Here is a 26,227-nt window from a genome sequence, read left to right as displayed (position 1 = left end):
GGCCTCAGACTGGCTTGTGAATGAAGGTAGTTTGGGAGCAGAGGTGGATTGTGGCCGTTTTGTGAAAGGATCAGTCTGGGGAATGTGTAGGAGGGGGTGAATCTTGGTTGCAGTGGCATCTGCGAGATCTCTATGATATCTCTCTCTAGTATATCATTGCCAAAGATGCGACAGCAAGTAAGCTCCTCATCATCATTGGCATTGGCTCCTCATCATCATTGGCTCATGATGAAAGTAGGTTGGAGGAGGTGGATCAGGGCAGATTTGGGTGAGGATCAGGCAGGTGCTAGATGAGGTGGCTCTAAGTAGCAGTGGCACCTGTGAGTTCTGGAGCCCCCACCCTGGACCTGACATATCCCTGCAGCAGTTCAGATATGCCAGTGAAATAGCTGACCAAATCTGAGTAGGCTCATAAGAAATCAGGGAGCAGAAGAGCTGTTTTTTTTTTTACTTATCTCTCCTGGTTAACCTGATCCCCAACCAGTTTATGGGATGCAACATAGGCTATGTCAGTATCCATGCATCACTCAGACTGAAAATACACATTTGAAATCCATGGGAAACACCTGGAGCACCCTTAAGATCACATCCTTATTTGAAGAATAACATTTGAAGAATAACAAAAGCAAGCTACTAGGTAGACCCAAAGCCCACCCATGCAATGCCTAGATTATGTGTCTCTCAGAAGGGTGAGGTCCTTTCACAGTGCTAAACTACCTCATAAGCATGGGTTAAGCATGGGTGGTGTAGTTAATCATAGTTAAGCTTAGTTAAGTGTAGTTAAGGGTGCTGGCATGTCAGCCCCAGGGAAATCTGGAGGAGGTGGATTATCTGGATCCCTAACAGTCTTGTTTTAGGCCAGGCCACAGGACAGAGATGGCCTCGGTCGCTTTGGTTAATGACCTGCGCTGGGGACTAGGCAGGAGAAATGCCTCCCTTTCAGTCCTCTCAGCAACCTTCGACATGATTGATCATGGTGTCCTGCTGGACTGGCTGATAGGGTTGGGGCTTGGAGGCACTGTTTTGCAGTGGTTCCACTCCTTCCTGCCATATTGGACCCAAATGGTGAGACTGGGGGACACCTGTTCGGCTCCCTGGCCACTGACTTGCAGGGTTCCTCAGGGATCATTCTTGCCCCCCATGTTGTTTAACATCTACATGAAGCCACTGGGAGAAGTTATTTGGAGTTGGGTGACACCAATAAATCAATTGGGCTCCTCCTCTGCTCTCCTTCAGCCAATAAAAATACCAGACTGCCCAGACTTGAGTCATTTTCAGTCTTCCACACACATGACTCATGCGTCGACAAGTCACCCCAAATCACACATTTTCACAACTCGAGTTCAAGTCACTGACTCAAGTTCTCAACCCTGGAAGTCCTCCTGACTTGGAAGGCAGCTAAGCAGCTGTTCCAGGGACATGCAGCTGTCCCTGGATGCTTAGGTGGCATATGTGGTCAGGGGGGCTTTTGCCCAGCTTCGGCTGGTGCATATGGTTGGTAACCTTCAGTCTCGAAAGACTATGGTATAAGCCTACAGCACCCGGTATTCCCAGGCGGTCTCCCATCCAAGTACTAACCAGGCCTTACCCTGCTTAGCTTCCGAGATCAGACAAGATCGGGCATCTGCAGGGTAACAGTTGCTGGTACTAGCTGTACCTGTATCAGTCAGAACTGGTGACAGTGGTCCATGCCCTAGTGATATCTTGGTTAGAGTACCCTAATACACTCTATGTGGTGTTATCCCTAAAAACACTTTGGAAGTTGCAGTTAGTGCAGAACGAGGAATCTCATTTAGTCACTGGGGCTCAGCGTGAGGAATCTGCTGGGCTTTTGCCTCAGTAGCTACACTGGCTGCCCATTCCTTTCTAAGCCCAATTCAAGATTTTGGTGATGACTGTTAAAGCCCTGTGTGGCATAGGACCGGGATACCTCAGGTTTGCCTTCCCCCATATTCCTGTATGCCCTCTGTGGTCACCACAGAGGGCCCTTCTTAGGATACCTCCTCTATCTGAAGCCAGGCAGATTGCGGTGAGGTATAGGGTCTTCTCAGTTGTGGCACCACACCTCTGGAACCAGCTACCAAAAGATCTGAGGGTAACCTCTTTGGTATATGTTTTCCGGCAGGGTTTGAAGATCCATTTGTTGTGCCTAGCCTTTGGGGAGGGAGGCACTCCTTAGAGATCCCCTTTTATGCTGCTGTACACTAATTGACATTTTAATCTACTCTTTTATTATTATTTTGAAAATTGTTTTAATGGTTTTTTATGGTTTCTATTTTAATATTTAATTCTGATGTTCTATTCCTATGTGTTTATGTTTGTGGTACAAACAATTGGATTTTTAGAAAAGCGGTATAGAAATCAAATAAATATCCCCACCAATAGTGCCAGTGCAACCAGCTAAAGGAAGATTAGTTTGTGAGCTAAAAGTAGTAACAATAGTAACAATGTAAATGGTATAAGAAAGAATTCAGAAAAACAAGCTCTAAAGATACAACATCTATCAGATTTTTTTTATACAATATATGCCACATATCTCAATATGACATGAGATCTTATTTATACTGCTGCATCAGAAAAAGCATATCAGGATATATTAGCTCTGGAGCATCAAGACCCCAGACACATTCTAAATGTTCCCAATAGGGAACATATTTTTGAAAAACTAAATGAGGGATGCGAGGGAGCAACAGTTCAGTATCCTTTTTCTGTGCAAGAATGTCTTTTCCTCCATACCACACAGCTGTTGGCACCTTCATGTTTTCTATTTTATAAAATGGAGGTGTGGTCTGTTGACAAAAACACATCAGAAATATGAAAACAGGTTTCAATGATCAATTCCATATCAGCTCTTACGTTGCAAACACAACAATACGCCTGGATTTGTAATATCTGGCTGTGAAAAGGTATTCATTAAATACCCAACATACATGTCCTTTCTATTCCAGAGGTCTATCAGGAAGTTTATAGCCTGAGACTGGGGTATCCCACTGATTCTCCTTGTTCTACCAAGTTTTTGTTATGCCCACTCTATCAATATTTTCCCTAGCTACCGAACATTCCAGTTCTCCCTTGCCTGGAGACTTCAGACATTTACATAAATGCACTTGTATATGGAATCCCCCAAGATGGGCTGCTTATCTGCTACTTTACCCCTGCAGGCTCTCATTCTGCTGGACAGGCTATCACATCCCCTTATGCTTCCACTTCCTATTTTGTCACTACCTTGTTGTTCTCTAACCACCCTGTCCTCATTCTATAGGAATGAGGAGTGCTGAACCAGATGCCTTTCCCCCAGCGTCTGTTTAAAAGCTTGAATAGTATTCTTGAATAGTGTATTTTGACCCACTTTATGTGCCAGCCTATGTGGATGCCAGCCTGCAATGACTAACTATTTCAACCAGAACTCACACACTCAGACTGGACACCAGGATACTGCCTTTCTGAACCGCAGGCTAAGTTCCTGCAGAAACCAGTTACAGAGCCCCCAAATCCACAGATCCTACATATATCTGCAGATTCAATTATCTGAGGATTGGGTCCAGGCCCCCACAGTGTATGTACACCTGGGCCTCTTAATGCTTTATAAGGTATTTAAAATGCCACTTGCAGTTTCTCTATGGAACCGGAAGTTATGTTATTATACCTAAAGGACTCAGTCTGAGCCCAGCAGAGGCCAGGGATGAATGTTCTCCACCTCTGCAGGGCTCAGATGCCTCGTGTCCAGGGGATTGGCCCCCTGACTGTGGGAATGGACGTTTGCCCATGTCTGTGGTTTCAGCTATCCATGGGGGGTTCCAGAACAGAACCTCCACGTATAAGGGGGCATGCCTGTACTTTCCACTCTTTCCCCTTTTCCTCTCTCCCTTTCTCTAGCAGTTGGGGTGGAAGAGCAGAGGCTCCTAAAAATCTTCCCCTTAAAGTGGCCTTTTTTCCTTATTTTTTCAGATGCTCCATACTGCATTACTGGCAACTACCACCTTAAGACAGGATTTCTTTGTATGCAATAATTCTATATGTATTCTTTTATAAGAAAACTGTGTCCTTTTGAGTGAACACAAAAACACTGTGTCCTTTTGAGTGAACACTGTGTCCTTTTGAGTGAACACTTTTGTGTCCTCTTTTAGTTTCTTTGTTAATGAATGGGGATTTTTCTCCCATGCATTGGTTTGTTATTCATTCTAAGATCCCCTGTTTGAAAAGAATTGGGATGGATGGAAGCCATCATGGGAGCGGCACAGAAGTGTGCAGTAGAGATTATCAGTGGGGCAGCAAAGGTCAGTGCCCAACGTGGCCAGCATCCATCGCCACCCATATTTGACTGAGGGTCCAATCCTATCCAATTTTCCAGTTCCGGTGCAGCCATGCCAATGGGGCACACACTGCATCCTGTGGTGAGGAAGCAGTCACACAGGCCTCATCAAGGCATGGGAACGTTTGTTCCCTTACCTTGGGGCTGCATTGTGGCTGCATCGGTGCTGAAAAGTTGGATAGGATTGGGCCCTGAAACCTCTTAAAGACCAGCTTAAATTACAGTACTCGCTTCCAAAATATTGCCTCTTTTTCCTTACCATGTTATAAAAATCTTTGTTCTTGGATCCGTAGTCAAAATACTTAAATTGATTTGATCTGAATATCTAGAAAGAGGAACAGGAAATTCTGTTTAAAATCAGCTGAAATGTCAAAATAATAACTTTAAAGTATGGCTGGTCACATCCAACTTACATATCTGTAAAACTGAATAACCAGAATCCCTCGTATAAAATGAGTGCGAGCTCTGTGAAAAATTGGAGTCTGGAAGAAGAGCTCAATAATGGTACATGAGTTGCAGGAAGAATTTGCATATATAGGAACTAGCTGGTGGCCATTCAAAATTCAGGAATTTGTAAAATGAAGGTTTTGTACTAAAACATTTGTTATCCTTATGGTTGGAATAATGGAGCTCTTACAAAAGCATTCAAAAACTACTTAAGATGACACTTGATATTTGAGTGTTTGAGTTGAACAGATTCAAACAAATCTTGTCAGCCAAATACTGACACAAATACAGCAAATGGAACATTCAGTCAGTGGGCCCTCCTTATCTTGGCATTCACAGATTTGACCATCTGCAGATGGCTGCAGGGATGGAAGCCCTTCTGGGTTGTGCTGAGCCCATGACTCCCCTCCCTCGGCCCTGGCACACTGCCAAATGCATTGCAGAAGCACTTCTCAAACTGTGTGTTGTGAAGCACAGTTTTGGAAATGATTCTGTGATGCATTCTGGAATGTGGCCGGGCCAAGGAAGGGGACTGCAGACCTCGGCAAAACCTACAAGTGGCTTCTGGGACTGCCAGAAACTGCCACATGATGCTGTAGCAGGCGTGTTTTGCAGAGATCGGCACATGGGGTCATTAGCCACAGGTAAGGAACACTATTTTTCCCTTTTTTTCATTGATGTGACCATCCACAGATTTTGCATCTGCAGGAGGTCATTGAACTGTATTGACTTTTGGACTGTAACTATTGAGAATACGTTCAGAAATCCTACCTGGGCCCAATGTGTTTGTGTCTTCACAGAAGAAAAATCAGGAAATATTCCAGCATATACATCTGCTCGACTCTGAGGGGAAAAATGCAAAAGGAGATGTAAAGAATATCCACCCTGCATAAGTTATTTCCTCACTTATTTTGCTCTTTGGATTAAGGCTGCTGCCTAACAGCAAACTAAGTGTTAGCTGGCAAACTAGGTGTTAACAGCAAACTGATGTAACTAGGGCTTAGACTAGTGCAAGTCCCTTGTACCAGCCTAGGAGGGTTGCAAACATGCTGTAAAGCACTTTTGTGCCACCTCTAGAGCAAACCACACCAGCGCAGAGAGGTGCTCTGGCACATAGAGGCTGCGTCCAGTATCCATGGTGGCTTGCAGGGCAAGCTTTGTGTCAGCTGAACTCAGCCAACGCAAGGCACTGGGGTGGCAGGGAGGAGGCGGAAGGGAGGTATTCTGGGGTGGGGGGAGGATGGGCGGAAGGCAGTTCAGGGGGTGGGCGGGTAGTAGTGGCGTACCTGGGTCCTGATGCCCGTGGCAACCCCCAGTTTTCTGCCCCCCACACCCCTTGCTCCCCCACCCCTTTTCCGCCCCCCCACCCGTGACCTGGAAGGAATTGCAGTGACGTCATCGTCACTGCAATTACTTCCGTGCAGCTACATCCTCCGTTCCCCCTTTGGAAAAAAGGGGGAATGAAGGAGGCAGCTGAGGCCCCAACGGAGCCTTCGCGCCACTTGTAAGTTCTCCGTTGGAGTGGTTTGGGGCTGCTGGAAGCCCACCTGTCTGGGATGCTGCTTCCAGCAGCCCCAGACCGCTCCAAAGGAGACCTCCGCGCAGCTTACAAGCAGAGTGGAAGCCTCCATCAGGGCCTGGGAAGCCCACAGGCTGTCCTCTCACCTGCAGAGACCTCTCCAAGGAAGCGAGAGGGCAGAGGTGCTCTAGGCCACCCTCTCGCTTCCTGAGGCCTCTCTGAGGAAGCGAGAGGACGGGGCGCCTGGGCCAGAGCATCAGTGCTGATTCTCTAGGTCGCCCTCTCGCCTCCGGAGGCCTCTCTGGAGGCAGTGAGAGGGCGGGGCACCAGGGCCAGAGCATCAGCGCGACAGGTGGGGGGGTGGTCCAGTTCGGCGCTGAGTCACTGCCGGAGATGCAGCTTCTTGCTGCCTCTTCAGGAGCGCTCTTGGGTGCCCCTCCTCTGTCGAGAGGAGGCTTTTCTTAAAGGGACAGAAACCGGCAGAGCTGCCAGCTTCTTTCCCTTTAAAGAAAAAAGCGGGTGGGCAGGCGGGCAGGCAGCGGCAGGGGAGGCTTGTGGCGGCCACCCTGGAGGGTCGGCGCTCGGGGCAGTTGCCCCATTTGCCCCCCTCTAGGTACGCCAGTGGCGGGTAGGGAGCAGGAGTCAGGGCTGGGACCTCACTCTTATGCTGGATCCCAACCCCTGTTTCTGAGCTGTGCAGAGTGGCTTCAAGTCGCACTGCTCTCCTTAGTCTTGCCACCTGCAGGATCCCTGCACACAAGTTATTTTTCCCCTTTGTGCAATTCTTACTCATCTTTAAAAAGCACCACTGGTAACAACAATGTTTCTGGTTGTTAAGCAACATGCATCAATAAGAACATAGAGCCCACCTACCACATTTAAGTTGTTCTCATTAACTCCTGTTATTGTGAAGATGACTTGGAGACAAATTCGGTCTATCCCTGGATAGCTGCACAGTTTGGTGTCAATGTATTTAATGCGGTTACTGAGTAAACAGAATTCTTTCTTCCCGAATATAACCTGGGAATTAAACATGCAGAATCTTTAGAAACCAATCTAACCAGTAGCCCTGAATCACAAGGAAATGTTAAGGTTCTTTCCAAGGACTTTTTCGCCTTAGATTAAAGCCTGCTTGTTAGGAAAGGTGAAGCCAAGGTGTCCCTGAGACACCTTTCTTGCTTGACTGAAAGTGTCTCATTTAAGGCCTCTCATAACATAAAGCTGGTATAAGTGATTGGCAGGGCCTGATCTACCTTACAAAGCCTCTGAACTGCCCTGTGTGTCAGTAGAGTCATTAGGTGGTGAAGAGGGTGCGGGTAGCACCGGGTAACGTGCATGGGGGTGTGACACCCACACTGGCCAATTATTTTTTAATAATACCATTTTGTTATATATCATTCAATGTGTGATTCATGAAGAAATCAATGAAACAAACGCTGTTGAAATATCTTGCTTCTATCAAAAGTTATAGCCAAAAAAATCAGCCGGTGTAGGACAACGGTGCATCACCACACCTACTGTCTGGGGCATTGCCCCACCCATTTTATGGGAGGAGGTCCATAATGGGGGGTGACATGCTGGCCACCTGCACCAGGTGATGCAAACCCTAGTCATGCCACTGCTGTGTGTCCAAGGACATCAGCAGGTGCATAACTGTGCATGCAGGACTGTACTGGTGAAATGATGTGAAAAAAAGATTGGATGACAGCAGCAATTATCCACTACTAATGTCAGAAAAGAAATATTGGAATGATGAGTTTGTACAATGAAGTTTACATGAGAAATACTGACTCTTCTAACTGCTTCAGGAAGTGACAGCAGAAATCCGAAAAAGCCTCTAGTATCCACCAATGTGTAGGCAGGAGCAAAGCTGATGAAGAGTCTGACCTTTTGAGCCAGCTGCGGCATGACTGAAAAGGCAATGAGGCCTGTAAAAGAGAACAAAATTCAGAAACCTCAATTGGACAACCTGTAGGACGTCACATAGGAGGGGAGCACTTGCATTGGTTTGCATGTGTTAACACCTCTCACCTGTACTGTATCCAGGTTTTGGACACCTGAAAATAAATCCCCATAATGAGATTACTGTCCTGTTGATTGTGCAGTCTGATCCATCTTTCCGGGTCTCTTCTTCCTGTGTATTCAGTTTTTGTGTTTTGTGTGTGTGTGTGTGTGTGTGTGTGTGTGTGTGTGTTTTAATGGGAAGACTGCTCATATGCCTCGACATAAGACTGAGCTCTGACCAACAGGGAACCACCTTTTTATTTATTTTTTCTGCATAGGACTCTCTGTAAATGTTGTTGTTCAACAGTGCTATATAAAACTTTTTACTAATAATAAGAATTGAATCTCTGCAGTTCCCAAGACCTACTGATTCTTTGGTCAGCATAGGATTTATGCACTTAACAGTGACTTCACAGACAAGGAGCAACGGCAATTTGTTTTTTACCACTGCACCTTCTTTCCCAACATGTGTCACCAGAGGTTTCTGCTTGTCCTGCAGCATAAAACCCCAGAGGGCCTGATCCCTGAGAATGAATAAACTGGTGAACAGGTACAAGGAGAGTTAAATGAAAACTGCCCAACTCAATTCTGAGGGGCCAAATGTTTCTGAGACTGGCAACCCAACACCATGGGCAGTTTGAGGCAGTGAAATGAGCTGTTGTCTTAAGAAAGAGTTAAATGTGGGAACAGTTTCCTCCCTTGGCAGTCAGGGAGGGGGCATTGAGGAGCCTTATTACAGTGCTAAACTGCAGGAATCAAAGGTGATTTTTTAGAGACATTTGTAAAACAAGCACCCTATTGACCTGCAAAGCAAAGAGAGAGGGAGAGAGAGCATCAGAAGGCAGCACTCACTGTGCTGGAGGTGGGGGGAGGAAGACTATTTTCAGCTCCACAAGGAGCTATAGCAGCCAGGAGGACTGGGCAAGATCCCATTTCTAATCCCCCTCCCACCTCTGAATCTTTGATGTGCAATTTGTAAGCCAATCAGCAAGGTGAGCTTTTAAAATAAACACAGGTTTAAACACAGGTTTAAAATGAACACATGCAGGTTCTGAAAGGGTAGCCTCAGATCTTGCCTGAGGCAAGCTTCCTGTGGACGTGTGGTGGGCCTGGTGAGGGAAGGAGGAGAGGCATGTGGCAGTGTTTGTGTTCTCGCTGATGAGCAAAAGAAGTGATGACAAGGCAGAGGGTTCTCGGACTACCCTGAAGAAGAGGTCAGACAGGCAAGAGTTTTTCACCTGCAAGGTCTCCTGCAGGCCAGTGGGTTGCTGTGGCTGGGGGGTCTCTGGGGGCCAGAGGGTCACTGGTGGCCCATGGGCCATACTTTGGAATCCCGTGGTTTAATATCTTAGTTTAAAAAAAATCTCTGACCAAATCATTACCAGTGAACTGTCTCTTATGTCCATGATACACTGATACCACATAATGGATAACATATGAATCAGCAGTCTGACTGCAATCCTAGGCAGGTCTACTCAAATGTAAATTGAATTGTTTTCAATTGGACTCACTCCTAGAAAATAATATTTTTGTACAGAATTGCAGCCTAAGATTATCAGGTGGCCATGAATCAAAAAGCAAGAAGAGTTAGAAGATTTCCCACATCTTGAAGGGGATAAAAGTCTAGGCCAGGTCACATTGCACATGATAGCTAAAGTTAAATAGAAACTAAGATAAAGGCAGCTAGCGTGCCCGTATGGGCACGCTAGCGCTGATTGCCAGGCTAAACCCCCTATCAGCCGGCAGCAGGGCTTTGCTGCCAGCTGATTGGCTGGCTGGCCTTGGGGGGCGGGACAACTGAGCCTGATCTAGCGCGCAGGCGCTAGACCCGGCTCAGTTCCGTTCCTGGAAGCGACCGAGCAGGTCGCTTATCCAGGAGCGGAGAGAGGCTGCCCCACGACAGGGCTTGAGGCGCGGAGATCCATGCTTGCAGGCTCCCGTCACTTCGGGCAGTGGGTAGCCTCTCTTGAGCTGTGCGCTCTGCGACTTTAGCTCCGGGGCTCAGCGTCGGAGCGGCCCCGTGAGAGCTTGAGGGGGCATCCCGCTGCGCGCTCTGCAGACGGCGTCAGGGGGGGTGACCCGCTGCACGCCCTGCAGGGTGCTATCGAAGGGGGCGGCCCGCTGTGCGCTCTGTCCGAGCGGCAGCGGTAGGGGGCGGCCCGCTGCGCGCTCTGCCGGCCGCGGGGCTGCAGCGCTTCGCAGATCTGCGCACCCCGCGGCTGCGGGTGCAATTTGGGGGGTCCGGTGGGGCGGCAGGCGCCCGTGGTGGGCAGCCGCCCCACGTTCCTCCTGGGGCGGGCCTGCGTGTTGGGGCGCATTTTGGCAGCCATTGGGGGGGTGCCTCGTGTCTGGGCGCCATTTTGGGCCCTGCCTCATGGTGCTCCGCCATTTTGATTATTTAAATACAGCCTGTCGGCCATTTTGTGGGCCCCAACTGCCAAAAGGGTCTCTTATTTTCAGAGTTGGGCAACTTCCAGTCACAGCGGTCTGCTGACACAGCGCGGAAGGCCAAGATTCCGGACTGCTGAGGCGTATCGTATCCAGTTAAAACTTAGAGCACAGGGGGCGGGGGGCCCCACTGGGGATATTCCTTCACTTGGGGGGTGGACATGGGGAAGAAAGCCCAGAAGTCGGGTGGCAAGGCCACCAAAAAGACAGCTCTAGCATGGCCCCCCCTCCCCTCCCTTCCTCCTTATCGTATGATGAGGAGTAAATGCCACAGTTGCAGGCCTTGGCTTGCTACAACGCGAGACAAAAAGAAAAGGCCCGTCGAAAGGCGAGGCAGGGGGAGGCTGAGGCTCGCCCGCATAGTCGCACACCCGGCAAGGAGGCCGCGGGCTCCGCACGCCTTATGGGCAGTGGAGGCATTTTAGGGTGGCCGCATGGCACGCGGGGGCCCATAAGGGCCCAGGGCCATTTTGTTACTAGGCAAGGGCCAGGCCTGGTTACTGCTGGACAGGGAGAACACCTGGGAATTCTGGGTGTTGTAGGCTTATACCAGGGGGAACGCCCGGGAGTTCTGGGTGTTGTAGGCTTATAGCATGGAGAACGCCTGGGAATTCTGGGTGTTGTAGGCTTATACCATTGAGAATGCCTGGGAGTTCTGGGTGTTGTGGGCTTATACCATTGAGAATGCCTGGGAGTTCTGGGTGTTGTAGGCTTATTCCCCAGACTTTGAGATTACAGTTGCCAAGCATTTTAGGGTGATTAGTGGGAAACCCAGGCGCTTATTCCCAATGCCCAGATTCAATACTTCCGATCTATTTCACCTCCTGCGTAGTCAAATGCTCATGCCCACCTGACTTGTGCAGGATGTCAGATTTACATTTCCTCAGGAAATGCCCTTGTTTTGAAGCCAGAAATGTCATTTTATTGCATTCGGAGGGAAATCTGTTAGGCCCTTTCCCTCTTTGCATTCTTGGTGTTAAAATAGGTTATGATAAAACTAGCTCAAAGATATAATAGCACAAATCCATAAACCCTCTGTCTATGTTCACAGTGCAGAGTCTGTGTGGGAAGACAAGGAAGGCATTCCTTGGGCACCTAGCCGGGCTGCACCAGATCAGCCCTGGTCTCCTTGGGGGCCTCCTTCCTTCTGGCAGGGGCCCAATTACCCCCAGTACCCCTGGGCCCTGGGTCGGACGTATCCCTGTCCCAAATCTGGTCCTAGGGCAAGCAGGGCACCCCCCCCCAGTGTGATCATTATCCTGCCACGGCTGACACAGAGTTGGACCAGCAGGATGTGGACTGGGGGGAAGAGTCATTGGGATTGGTGGTGGAGAGGGAGAAGCCTACGGTTTCGTATGGCATCATCACCATCCCTCTGGGCTCTCACCTCGCCATGTCGGTCAAGGAGAAGACATGGCGGGGTGACTTTGTGGACATGTTCAGTCTCCTTCACATTGAGCCTGAGCCTACCCCCAAAGTGGGAGACCCTGTGCGTGACGAGGAAACCGTCAGGCAGAGGAAGATAGACAAGAATTGGACCAATTGGCCGAATGGGTTCATTGTCTATGCTGGGGTCACTGTCCAGTTGCACCCCAAAAAGGTGGGGAAACTGTTCAAATACCTGGACATTATTCATCGTGCTTTGCGTGATCATGCTGGTGCGGCTTGGATGGCTTATGACCGTCAATTTCGCATCAGAGCCGCGCAGGACCCATCTTTGGACTGGACTATACCCCAGTGGGAACTCTGGGTGCAATTAGTCCTGCCGGCTAGGGCAACGTTGGGGGATAGGGTGGATAGCGGGCATTTGATTGCTCGTTCCAGACCCGAGCAGCCTGCGTCACCTGAGGGTGCGCAGTGGGTTCAATCCCCTCGCTCTTGCTTCCAATTTAATGCCACTGGCAAATGCAACAGGCCAGGATGTTCGTTTTCCCATGGCTGCCCCATGTGTGGGGCTGGGCATCCCGTGGCAAAATGTCCACGGATCAGTGGACCACGGCAAGGTTTCCGCCCCTTCCGTGGTAAAAAGCCGGGTGGTGGACCCTCAACTGGTGTTGGCAAAGGGCCCGACGCCAATTGAGATTCCCTCCTTGGTTTACTGGCTGCAATTTTATACAGATCGTTCTGCAGCCAGAGTATTTGAGGGTTTTCAGCTTGGTTTCGAGATCCTAGCCCCGCCTCCAGTTAGCCCCACGTTCACTTGCAACCTCCGGTCAGTGACTGACATGGAGGAGGTGGTGCGAGGTAAAAATAGCCAAGGAGTTAGAAGCGGGTAGAGTAGCTGGACCGTTTGCGGTTCCTCCACGGAGGAATTGCAGGTATCCGCCCTGGGTGTGGTGCCTAAAAAAGCCCAGGGCCAATTTAGACTGATTCACCACCTGTCCTTTCCAAAGGGTTCCTCCATAAATGACGGGATACCGACCCACCGGTGTTCAGTCAGATACACTTCTTTAGACAAGGTGGTTGCCTGCCTCAAGAAGTGTGGCCCTGGGGCCTTGATGGCCAAGGCAGATATTCAGTCTGCCTTTTGATCGCTTCTAGTGCACCCCCAGGATTTCTGCCAGACAATAGGGCATTGCCAATGGGGTGTTCAATTTCCTGTTCGGAATTTGAGGCGTCCAGTACATTTTGGAATGACTGTGCGTTTCAGAACCGTGTTACGATCCACTGCCCACTACTTTTTATGGGACCATCTGGGTCTGGCGTCTGTGCTCGGCTCCTGGCTGACTTTACAGTGCTGTGTGAGCAGCTGGAGGTCCCCCTGGCACACGAGAAGACAGAGGGCCTTGGCAAGCTCACCTTTTAGGTATCGATTTGGACTCGGTTACACAGACCAACCGCCTGCCAGAGGACAAATTAGATAAGCTGATAGGGATGTTGAATAGCGCCCTAGGGTCCCGGGTTATGAATCTGGTTAGAGTCTTTGTCAAACAGTGTCTTGCTGTCACCACTGTTTTATCAGCCAGACATGAGCCGGGGCTTGAAGATAGCATGGCCGACGCTCTCTCTCGATTTCAGGGGGAACGCTTTTGGCTGCTGGCCTTGCGGCCAGGCTGTGTCCAGATCCCAGGCCCCCACGGCTGCTTTGGTTAGGTCACGGTTTGCCCCCCCCTGACAGAGTCCTTCAGTGGGGGGACTGTGTGTCACGGTCTGGGAGTTTATCCATAATATACCAGTTAGGGCGTGGGCAGTGGATTCAGTTGTAACAGGCTCCGAGCCGGTGTCTTTGTCCAGTATCTGTCAGGGAACAGTGCTGCTTAATGGCTCCTGCAGGAGTGGGCCCGCTATTCCGCCACGAGGATCGCCCCACCCCTTCCCCTTTACCAGTTTCGGGCCATTTATTAAACGAGCGCAGTCTCAATTAGGCCTGCGGCCTGAATTGTTTGGGCTGCATTCATTTGGATTGGGGCAGTATCCATTTAGGATTGGGGCAGCATTCATTTAGGATTGGGGCAGCATCCATTGCGGCCAGCATTGGTTTTTTCCCCCCAGGGCATCAGGCGCATCGGTAGATGGCGCTCTGGTGCCTTTAAATCCTAAGTGCTGAAAGGTGCCGCCAGGGCTCTGTGTGCAACGCCAGCAGGCACAATGTGTGCACTGCCAGGTTGGCACGATGTGTCAGAGCCATGTAGGCCCTGTTGGCAGCGCTCAGTGAGCGTGTGCCACGCCAGTGTTGGCGAGATGTGTCAGAGCCGAGTAGGCTCTGTTGGCAGCGCTCAGTGGGCGTGTGCCGCGCCAGTGTTGGCGAGATGTGTCAGAGCCGGGTAGGCTCTGTTGGCAGCGCTCAGAGGGCGTGTGCCGCGCCAGTGTTGGCGAGATGTGTCAGAGCCGAGTAGGCTCTGTTGGCAGCGCTCGGAGGGCGTGTGCCGCGCCAGTGTTGGCGAGATGTGTCAGAGCCGCGTAGGCTCTGTTGGCAGCGCTTGGAGGGCGTTTGCCGCGCCAGTGTCGGCGCAGGGGGTAGGTGGGGTCCTGTAAGTTAGCTAAGGTGGACCAGGTCACTGTCCGTGACTGGCCATGGGAGTGAGTATTAGAGCGGAGGAAGGATTCCTCCTTTCTCTTGGCCTGTCCAGTGAGCTTATCTCTCGATGTGCTTCTTTTTCCCACAGGTCCGCGAAGGAGCTGCCCCGCCAGGGTCTTGATCTGCGGACACTCCATAGTTTTTTGGGCCTGGAAGCATGCCATGTCATCCAGTTTCAGCTCTCAGCTGGCGCTGGGTGATGTTGCACACATTGATTGGTTGGCCAAGAGGGGTATGTGTTGGGGCCAATTTTGCCCAGCCATTTTGGAGTACATTGCTGGTAACCCCCTGCCGCAGGTAATCATGGTGCACTTGGGCGAAAACGACTTGGGTCAGAGGACGTCCATGTCCTTGAGGCTCCAGGCCCGCAAGGATTTTGACTCATTAGTCCGTCAGTTTCCCGGGATTACTATCCTGTGGTCTGACATGCTGCCTAGGAGAATTTGGCACTGGGCGAGTTGTGTAAAAAGAATTGAGGTAGCACGAAAAAGGGTCAACGCTTACCTGGGCAGGGTCGTCACGAAGCTTGGTGGAGCGGCTATCCATCATCCCAGCATTGCTTTTGAGGAGCCTGCTCTTTACCGTGGCGATGGGGTTCACCTTTCTCCTATGGGTTATGGGCGCTTTCTTTCAGAGTTGCAACAAGGCTTGGCCCTCTTTTTGGGTGTAGGGAAGGCCAAGCGCGAGGCTGACCTTCCCTTGTGGCGGTAGAAGTGCGGGGTGGGTAGACAGAAGACCTTCTCCGGCGTCCAATCTAAGCCAGCAAGGGCAGGGGTGAGCCAGAACCGCTCTTTGGATGCTTGTCCGGCTCGAGGAGGCAGGCTGGCTAGCCCCTGGTCTGAACTTTGGGGCCTTGCAGGGGTGACCTGAAGGCAGAGTAGTTTGGCTGGCTTACCCTCTTTGGGCGACAGTGAAAGGCGGGCTTAATAACAATTGAGCTGCGCCTGGAGTTGGGTGGACGCCCCATGAGACTGGGGGACGTAGACGGCTAGGCCGTTTCCCCCATTTAGAACCCCGCACTTAGTTTGGGTATTGTTTCCTATTTTGCCTTGTTGCGCTTGTTGTAAGTTAATAAAGTGGCCCATTTAATCCCATACCTGTTGTCGGCTGTATTTATTGGGGAATGCATGGTAAATAAAAGCTCACAGGGCTTTCCTGTGAACAGGGACTTCATGTGTCTTCCCTAAAATGACTGCTTATCTTTCTTTTCTTCTTAATGCAGACCTATTAAGAAAGATCAATGTGTGAAGGTCAGAATTTATCAAAGTGTATAGAAAGAACATGTGGGGGAAAGCATGTTCTGCCCATCCTGTTATGCTCCCCTTGAAGCCCTGGCTCTTGCTTCCAGTGTTAAATGCTCATCATGGGGAGAAGTTCTCCCAGTGATGATGATGATGATGATGATTATTATTAACAGTATTTATATACCGCTTTTCAACTAAAAGTTCACAAAGCGGTTTACAGAGAAAAATCAAATAACTAATTGGCTCCCTGTCCCAAAAGGGCTCACAATCTAAAAAGATGCAAAAAGAATACCAGCAGACAGCCACTAGAACAGACAGTGCTGGGGTGAGATGGGCCTGTGATTTCACAGTGGGCTTTCCTCTCCTGCTCCAGAGCAAAGGGAGGAGATGGATCACACTTGATCAAGGTTTCCTGGGTGTAACCGAGCCCTGCATCTTCCTTTCTTGGTTCACTTGTGACTTGGTCTATGCAGTAGTCTATGCAGGCTTTGCTCTTACCACCTGAGGGGGAGGGGCTGTTTACAAAATGTGTTGAGGCACCTGCAAAACATTGCGCTGTGCCTCCCCTGAATAGTACTGGTTCTATGAACCTGATTTTTTTTTTAAAGATCTATTCTGCCCTATGGCCAGGACACTGAGAATTCAGAAAGGAATTAAGAGGGAAGCATATTTCATTCTATTACTCTCAACTTACCTGCTGCAGCACCCTGGGAGTGGGCCACGAGGTATAATGTATTCTGCTTAATTTTCTGCAGGATAAAGTTTATTGTTGCTGGAACATCATATATCCCCAATTCATGAAAACTACAATACAAACATTAAAAAATAGAGTTAAGATGTTTCCCAACAACACACAAATACCATAGTATAGGGCAGCACTTCTCAAACTATCTGATGTGGGGGACCAGCAATTTTTTTTCCTTATGTGCAAGAGACTGACACCTTTTTCACCTTATATCTGTGACTTATTATTACTATTGTGTCTTTCTTTCTTGGACATTTGCAACAAACTGGTAGTTAATGGCTTGTGGACCACCACTTTGAGTAGCACTGGTATAAGAATACTTGGAACAGGGCTTGATAATGTTTTCACTTACAGGGCAAGGTGGCAGATTTATTGTCCTGTGGAAGGAGAACTGAAACAAGCACTCTATCTTTACTGCAGTGCTTCCCAAAATGTGAGCTGGGACCCGCCAGTGGGTCACAAGTCTATTTTTGGTGGGTTGCAAAAAATTTTTAGAAAAGAAAAAAACTTTGCATGCATCCTTGCCCAGTTTGCAGAAGAAAATTGTTAGCTGGAATCCTAACCTGTGGTACAAGGTCAACTTAATACCCCCAAATTAAAATGTCATTTCCAAGAGTGGATTTCAGTGCTAAAAAGTTTGGGACACACTGCTTTAGTGCATTTACGGGTAGCTCAATGCTAAACTATACTAGCACAGCCAAACCTCATGTCTGCATCCTATGCAGTTTAGGATGTGACTGGAGGTCACAGCTGCCGATCCCCCCCTTCTGGGCCCAATCCACCCCCTATCTGCTCTCCACCTGCCTCAAAATGTCCCTTCCCTGCCTCCATTCACCTCCCGTGCCATCCAGGGCACATTTACTTGGCTCAGGGTCAGGATGCAGCCTGACCAAGCCTTACAGAATGTTTGCGACACTCGAAGCCAGTGCAGGGAGGCCTGTGCTTGCTCAGCCCAAACTGACCTGCATGCCTTTAAAAGGGAATTGGACAAGTTTCAGGAGGAAAAATCCATTACAGGTTACAAGCCATGATGTGTATGTGCCAACTCCTGATTTTAGAAATGGGCTATGTCAGAATGCCAGATGCAAGGGAGGGCACCAGGATGCATGTCTGTTGTTATCTGGTGTGCTCCCTGGGGCATTTGGTGGGCCACTGTGAGATACAGGAAGCTGGACTAGATGGGCCTATGGCCTGATCCAGTGGGGCTGTTCTTATGTTCTTATGAAAATTAAAAATCCAAAGCAAGAAATTTAAAGAATTTAAAGTCATATGAATTTAAACTCATATGAATTTAAAGTCATATTGTTTGATTTGATTTTTCAACCAGGATTTTGAATTGTTAATTCTGGCTACAATGCAGGAATGGGTTTCTCTCTAAGTACTGATAATAACAACAATGACTCAGAATTCACAACAGGAAAGCAAGCAATGGTGTTAACGCACTCGCCATTTTGTTTGTTTTTGTAAACAGCAAAGATGATCTTCTTGAATCATTTATATTTATTTATAGGGAACTCTGAAAAGTTTTTGACTTAAAGTTCACTGTACAAAATGAGTCTCTATGTTTACCATAAGCTCAGTGCAAGAATTTGAATCAGCATTTACTGTACTAATGGAATAAAACTGCAAAGGGGTAGAAGGCAAAGATGCCCTTTCACCAAGATTTGTTTCCCATCTTCCTAATATGTGAACTGTTTTCTAAGCTTACCTGAAATTCCAGAATTCTTCCTGATCAACAGACAGATACTTGTGTCTTCTAGACCAGGTGGTCCCCCTGCAATTAAGAATCCAGACATCATAGCCAGCATCTGCTAGGAAGAATGCCAGACTGTTGTTGGGAAGATTTGCAATCCAGGACCTACCCTCAGCCACGAAACCATGTACCAGTAATACAGCTGGCCTGTGCCCTGGAAAATAAACAAAGCAGAAACTGTGGGATCTGAGATTAGTCATTCTACCTTTGCAGGAAGGTGGCACCTGGGAGGGGTAGTCTGGACTTGGATGACTTGGACACAAAAAAGCGTTCTCTTAAGTGCTACCTGTTCCACGTGCAGGGCCAGCTAGGCAGGCGGAGATCAGGGGTCTCAATGCGTGGATGAGACAGTGGTGTGGGGGGGGGTTAGATTCCTTAGACACTGGGGAATGTTTTGGGACAAGCGGGGCCTGTACAAGAGGGACGGGCTTCCATGAACCAGAATGGAACCAGACTGGAACATTCTGGATGGAACATTCAAAAGGTGGCAGAGCAGCTTTTAAACTGATCCCTGGGGGAAGGCCAACAGGAGCCAAGGGGCATCGGGTTCGGGACTCCTCATCCCTATGGGACGAGGATGGGGAGATTAGAGAACAACAAGACAAAGGCAGAGTAGGAGAAGAAATTGGGAATAGTAGCATGATGGGATGTGATAGACGGTTTGGCACAATGAGAGGATGTGGAGACAAAGGAGCGAATAAGCAGTCCATCCTGGGGCATTCCATGTACAAATGCTTTTATGCAAATTCCTGAAGTCTCCAAGCAAAGATGGGAGAACTGAAATATCTGGTGACAAGGGAAAATATTGACATAGTGGGCATAACGGAAACCTGGTGGAATGCGGAGAATCAGTGGAATACCGCAATCCCAGGCTATAAACTCTACAGGAGGGACAGGGAGGGGTGTGTTGGAGGTGGGGTGGCCATTTATGTTAAGGAAGGGATAGAATCCAGCAAAGTAGAGATTGAAGGTGGGTCCGACTCCATAGAATCTCTATGGGTTAAATTACCAGGCCTGAGGAGTGATGTAATACTGGGGGCGTACTATCGTCCTGCAGACCAAAAACTGGAAGGGGACCTTGAAATGAGGAAACAGATCAGGGAGGTGACAAGGAGGGACAGGGTTGTAATCATGGGGGACTTCAATTATCCTCATATTGACTGGGTCAATTTGTGTTCTGGTCAGGAGAACAGAAATTCCTTGAAAAGGAGACCAAATTCCTTGACATGCTAAATGACTGTGCCTTAGAGCAGCTAGTCATGGAGCCCACCAGAGGACAGGTGACTCTGGATTTAATATTGTGCAGTACTCAGGACCTGGTTAGTGATGTCAATGTTACTGAGCCATTGGGGAACAGTGATCATGCTGCGATCCGTTTCGACATGCACATTGGGGGAAGAATGCCGGGCAAATCTCTCTCAAAAACCCTTGACTTCCGACGAGCGGACTTCCCTCAAATGAGGAGGCTGCTTAGAAGGAGGTTGAAAGGGAAGGTAAAAAGAGTCCAGTCTATACAGAAAGCATGGAGGTTGCTCAAATCAACAGTAATAGAGGCTCAGCGGAACTGTATCCCACAAAGGAAGAAGGGCTCGACTAAGTCCAGGAGGGTGCCCACATGGCTAACCAGCCAAGTTAGAGAGGCCATAAAGGTCAAGGAAGCTTCCTTCCATAAATGGAAGTCTTGCCCTAATGAGGAGAATAAAAAGGAACATAAACTGTGGCAAAGAAATGTAAGAAGGTGATACAGGAGGCCCAGACGGACTATAAGGAACACATGGCCAGCTGCATTAAGGGGAATAATAAAATTTTCTTCAAATATGTTAGAAGCAGGAAACCCGCCAGAGAAGTGGTTGGCCCTCTGGATGGTAAGGGAGGGAAAGGGGAAATAAAAGGAGACTTAGAGATGGCAGAAAAATTAAATGAGTTCTTTGCATCTGTCTTCACGGCAGAAGACCTCGGGCAGATATCGCTGCCTGAACGGCCCCTCCTAACCAAGGAGTTAAGTCAGATAGAGGTTAAAAGAGAAGATGTTTCAGACCTCATTGAGAAATTAAAGATCAATAAGTCACCGGCCCCTGATGGCATCCACCCTAGAGTTATTAAGGAATTGAAGAATGAAGTTGCTGATCTCTTGACTAAAATATGCAACTTGTCCCTCAAAACAGCCACATTGCCAGAAGATTGGAGGATAGCAAATGTCATGCCGATCTTTAAAAAGGGAAAGAGGGGGGACCCAGGAAACTATAGGCCGGTCAGCCTAACATCTATACTGGGTAAGATGGTGGAATACCTCATCAAAGATAGAATCTCAAAACACATAGATGAACAGGCCTTGCTGAGGGAGAATCAGCATGTCTTCTGTAAGGGTAAGTCTTGCTTCACAAACCTTTTAGAATTCTTTGAAAAGGTCAACAGGCATGTGGATGCGGGACAACCCATGGACATTATATATCTGGACTTTCAGAAGGCGTTTGACACGGTCCCTCACCAAAGGCTGCTGAAAAAACTCCACAATCAGGGAATTAGAGGGCAGGTCCTCTCCTGGATTGAGACCTGGTTGAAGACCTTGAAACAGAGAGTGGGTGTCAATGGGCAATTTTCACAATGGAGAGAAATGAAAAGCGGTGTGCCCCAAGGATCTGTCCTGGGACCGGTGCTCTTCAACCTCTTCATAAATGACCTGGAGACAGGGTTCAGCGGTGTGGTGGCTAAGTTTGCAGACGACACCAAACTTTTCGGAGTGGTGAAGACCAGAAGTGATTGTGAGGAGCTCCAGAAGGATCTCTCCAAACTGGCAGAATGGGCAGCAATATGGCAGATGCATTTCAATGTAAGTAAGTGTAAAGTCATGCACATTGGGGCAAAAAATCAAAACTTCACATATAGGCTAATGGGTTCTGAACTGTCTGTGACAGATCAGGAGAGAGATCTTGGGGTGGTGGTGGACAAGTCAATGAAAGTGTCGACCCAATGTGCGGCAGCAGTAAATTCTATGCTTGGGATCATTAGAAAACGTATTGAAAACAAAACACCTAATATTATAATGCCGTTGTACAAATCTATGGTAAGGCTACACCTGGAGTATTGTGTCCAGTTCTGGTCGTCGCATCTGAAAAAGGATATAGTGGAAATGGAAAAGGTGCAAAAGAGGGCAACTAAGATGATTGCTGGGCTGGGGCATCTTACTTATGAGGAAAGGCTATGGCGTTTGGGCCTCTTCAGCCTAGAAAAGAGACACCTGAGGGGGGACATTATTGAGACATACATGGGAAGGCTAGAGAGATGCTCTTTATACTCTCACATAACACCAGAACCAGGGGACATCCTCTAAAATTGAGTGTTGGGAGAGTTAGAACAGACAAAAAAAAATTTCTTTACACAGGGTGTGGTTGGTCTGTGGAACTCCTTGCCACAGGATGTGGTGACAGCATCTGGCCTGGACGCCTTTAAAAAGGGATTGGACAAGTTTCTGGAGGAAAAATCCATTACGGAGTACAAGCCATGATGTGTATGTGCCACCTCCTGATTTTAGAAATGGGCTATGTCAGGATGCAGGTCTCTTGTTATCTGGTGTGCTCCCTGGGGCATTTGGTGGGGCCGCTGTGAGATACAGGAAGCTGGACTAGATGGGCCTATGGCCTGATCCAGTGGGGCTGTTCTTATGTTTTTAAAATCCAGAGTAAATCTCCCCTGCCAATACAATGTGCTGCATCCTGTGCTGGGGGCAGTAACAGGAACCTTGGAAAAACATTTGTTCCCATGCCCAGGGGTAAGCCTCTATTTGCCCAATGGGATCACCTTAGATCTGCATCAGCTACATTGCTGGCACAGGTCCAAGGCGAGTAAGGGAAAGGAGGGAAAACCAGTGGATGTTTTTCCCCTACTTGAAATAGTAACCAGGTGATCAAAGATTGGACTCAAATTCATGGTGGGGCAAAGTACTAAAGCACTCCATCCCACTTAGACTGCATTTCTTTTCTGAACCTTATTAGAGCAAGAGCTCAGAGCTCTCCTAGGCTTGACTGCCTTGCTTTGTCGACTGCCACTTGGAAGGCTGAAGAGGACATTCAGGGCCCAATCCTGAACTCCATTAGCATTGTTGCTGATCTCCAGCCCTGGAATTGGGCGTCAACAAAAGTGCTGCAAGGCACCAGAGAGGAGGGGCTGTTGGCACTGAGACTCAGTGCTACATGGAGGGCCAGACAGTACCCTTGAAGTACCTGCTAGCGAGTACTTTTCGGGCAGTGAGAGGTGGGGAGTGGATAGAATGTAAGTAAGTGGATACACTTAATTACATTGCCCCAGTTTCTCGGGGCAGTGTGAAATTGGCGGAGCCATGCAAAATAGCTGGCACAGACTTGAGAAGCCCCATTGCAAGACTTGGGACTTTCCCCGAGGAGAACTCCAGCAACTTCAGCAGAACCACCAGGGATAGGACTGGGCTGCCCAGCAGACGATCAGACAGTACAAATCACCTAACTTTTATCTACTTCATAACATTGACAACTCCATGAAAAACAAATACAATTGCCAGCACGAGCAAAGCTCAGACAAGCACAGCTAAGATTCAGGGGTGCTCACAAGCTGCAAGTCTCTCACAAGCTGCAGTGATGTGAAATCGTACTGAGGGAAGCTACTGCCCTGCAGTTATTCTGAATGGGATTTTCATTTCCATGAACATAGATTATATGCTCATCTGTCCCAATAAGAGAATCACAGGAGGAGAAAGGGAACCAGCAGTGGTTCACAAGACTGCAATCCTTTTTTGCATGACGAAACTTCTCTCAGTCACTCCCCTTCACATCCTCCCATTCGGACAAAACTGAAACCACAACACGGGGGGGGGGGAGAGAGAGAGAGAGAGAGAGAGAGAGGCTGCAGGCAGAAGAGGAGTGACTCTTGCAGCTGCTCTTCCCCTCACTGGGAAATAATAGCAGATCAAACATAATGGTACACTCAAACAATCATACAAAACACAGGCATTTCATTATAAAATACCTGTCTTTCCAGGACTGTGCACTCCATAAGGAATTCTGTTTACTTGTAGATAATAGCCATCAGCTGTCATGATTTCATACCGTTCACTAGGGTATCCCCAATAGTCAATAATTTCACTCTGCAAGGGAAAATAAAGATGTTAACCCTGAAAGTGGCGGGTCTGTGGCAGACCTGCCATTCACTTAATGGGGCTAATGCCCTGGGCATTGGGCATTGGGTCTCCCACAACTTTAGGACCACGCGGAAGCCTCTCTGAGACTCCCGAGGGGGTCAGAAACTGTGATTCTGGTTTGCTGGAAGCACAGTTTAAAGCATTGGGGAAACTTCAGGAAGCTTCCCCAACACATTCTGGTGCAAGAGCAGACTTGCGCCTGGGGGCAGTGGCATCCCGCATTGGGGCGCCGTTGTGGACCTTTGTCCCAGGGTGCAGTGTTGCTACTGCCTGAAAGCAGGGATGAGAAAACCCAGTGTGGCTTGACTCAAGTCGAATTGCCGAGTCACCACCCCCCATGATTTGTCTTGGAAAAGACTCATAACAGGGGCACTTTCTGAGTCTCTGAGTCACCTTTTAGTGACCCTAAACAAGCACCCCCAGACACAGGCAGACTTGAGTCAGCACACATGGGAATGGGTGCCGCGTCAGGGGGGCCCTGACTCAAGTCTTTTTCGGAGTCTTCCACGTGTGCGACTCACAAGTCACAGAGTAACCCAAAATCACGCATTTTCACGACTGGAGTCCAAGTCACCTGACTCGAGTTCCCAATACTGCCTGAAAGTATCCATGAGTACTGCTAAGTAACTTGACTAGACCAAAGTTCTCATAAAGAAAGAAGTGACAGGAAATAATAACCTGTTATCTATCAACTGTCTAGCATTAACACCTTCTTCCTGTTAAGCTGTCGCTAGTAATTGAATGGGGCATCAATGCTCAATAAAAATAGGATTCTAAAATTTGGAGGCATAGTTAACATTACTAATGTGTCTTACAGTCCAGTCCTATCAGGGCCTAACACTCTTGATCAGTGGTTTTCAAACTGGGGGGTTATGACCCACCAGCCAGGGAAGCATTTATCCCTGCTCCTTTAAGCGGCATGGAGGGGGGGGAAGGCAGCAACATGATCTCCAGGATTGCACTGTTGCCAGGGACAGGAGAGTTTTATTTTTTTTAAGTTGGCTCCAGCCAATTGTGGAATCTTGGTAGGTCCAGGTAGTCTGGGGAGCCCCCTGCAGGGCTCCCCAAGCCTCTGTAATTGTGGAAAAACAACAACAAAAAACTGGCACTTCCAGTTTTTGTTGCAAAACCTGAAGTGTCCTTTTTTTTTGTTTTTTTCACAGTTGAGGCTTGGGGAGCCCTGTAGAGGCCCACTATAAATTTGCAGCCACCAGACTACCTTCACTTGTTGAACTCCCATTACCATTTGATTGCTGAGAATGACCATTGCCCTGCTGAGTGATTCTGGTCTTGTCCAGGCCACCATAAGCAACTGAAAGAATAATGGTCCACAGTAGTATAAGGAATACTGGTCCATAATAGTGTAAGGAATACTGCCTAGTTCATCAGTATGGTGAACCGCTGCACAAGAATGGATGGTCACGAGAAACAAAATGTGTGTGGCCCATACAGCTGAGCCCTGTCTATGGTTCTACGCATGAATTCAAGCTCTGTGAGTTCGCCGGATCCTAGAAATGTGGAAGGAAGACTTGAGTCAAGCACTTCCTGAAGGACTTGCCACTTTGGGATAACCTGAGCACGGATGAAGATCCTCCTGCGAAGCATCCGTAAAACTGGTTCCAATGAATATTGTGAGATTCCACTGTGATAGCACAACTTACTATTTCAAAATGCATCTGAAGAAGTAACTTACAATATTCATAAATCCTTGAGGATTCAGGTGTCTTTTTCTTATCAACTCTTCTGTATTTGCAGACTGTTGGATCAAGCATGCTACCACCATAAACAGCCACATTGTAAACCTGTAAAAGATCATGTCAGTAATTTCAAAAGGATGTAGTGCAGCGGTGTCAAACCTGTTTCATACAGAGGGCTGAAGTCAGCATCCATGGTGTCTGCTGAGGGCCAGAAGTGACAGCATTAAGCAGATGATGGCCAGAAATAAGCACTTTGCTGTCATGTAGAAACTCATTAGGTGCAAATGACAAAAGAGGAAAAGTGCATATCTGGATCATCTTTTCAAGATATGAGAGAGCTCAATTATCATGCTGGGAGAGCCCAATTATGAAAGGAGCCTGATAAACTGCTTCTGGGGGCTGCATCCAGCTCACGAAACTTATGTTTGACACCCCTGATATAGTGTCTAGCCTATGAAAATATCTGTTTTGAGAATTAGACATAAGAAAAACCCTGTGGAATCAGGTCAAAGGCCCATCTAGTCCAGCTTCCTGTATCTCACAGTGACCCACCAGATGCCTCAGGACATCTGACAACAAGAGACCTGCATCCTGGTGCCTTCCCTTGCATGTGGCATTCTGAGGTACCCTACTTCTAAAATCAGGAGGTTGCACATACCCAACATGGCTTGTAACCTATGATGAACTTTTCCTCCAGAAATTTGTCCAGTCCTGTTTTAAAGGAATCTAGGCCAGATGCCATCACCACATCCTGTGGCAAGAAGTTCCACGGATTAATTGCCGACTTCTAAAAAGTTTGCTCCTATTCTGAAAGTCCCAAGTACTTTTTATGCCACCTCAGTTCCCTATTGATCTTAAAGTCCCGGATGC

The 26,227-nt window shown here is 48.3% G+C and overlaps 1 protein-coding gene and 1 pseudogene across 1 annotated transcript; both read right to left on the bottom strand.

Annotated features, from left to right (window-relative positions):
• Positions 1–1,529: 1,529 nt before the first annotated feature.
• LOC136646997 (5S ribosomal RNA) lies at positions 1,530–1,646 on the bottom strand (annotated as a pseudogene).
• Positions 1,647–2,555: 909 nt separating this feature from the next.
• LOC136644681 (lipase member M-like) lies at positions 2,556–25,455 on the bottom strand. Its single transcript, XM_066620740.1, has 9 exons — positions 25,354–25,455; positions 23,489–23,606; positions 18,446–18,644; positions 16,687–16,796; positions 8,070–8,206; positions 7,152–7,298; positions 5,531–5,602; positions 4,572–4,637; positions 2,556–2,789 (listed from the first exon to the last, which is right to left on the bottom strand). The coding sequence occupies exons 1-9, from the start codon at positions 25,453–25,455 to the stop codon at positions 2,556–2,558; spliced, it is 1,185 nt and encodes a 394-aa protein (XP_066476837.1).
• Between the last annotated feature and the right edge of the window lie 772 nt (positions 25,456–26,227).

This window comes from Tiliqua scincoides, chromosome 3 (genome assembly GCF_035046505.1).
Source record: "Tiliqua scincoides isolate rTilSci1 chromosome 3, rTilSci1.hap2, whole genome shotgun sequence".
Classification (NCBI taxonomy): domain Eukaryota; kingdom Metazoa; phylum Chordata; class Lepidosauria; order Squamata; family Scincidae; genus Tiliqua; species Tiliqua scincoides.
The sequence above is the reverse complement of the archived record's forward strand: the minus strand, read 5'-3'. Positions and strand labels throughout refer to the sequence as shown.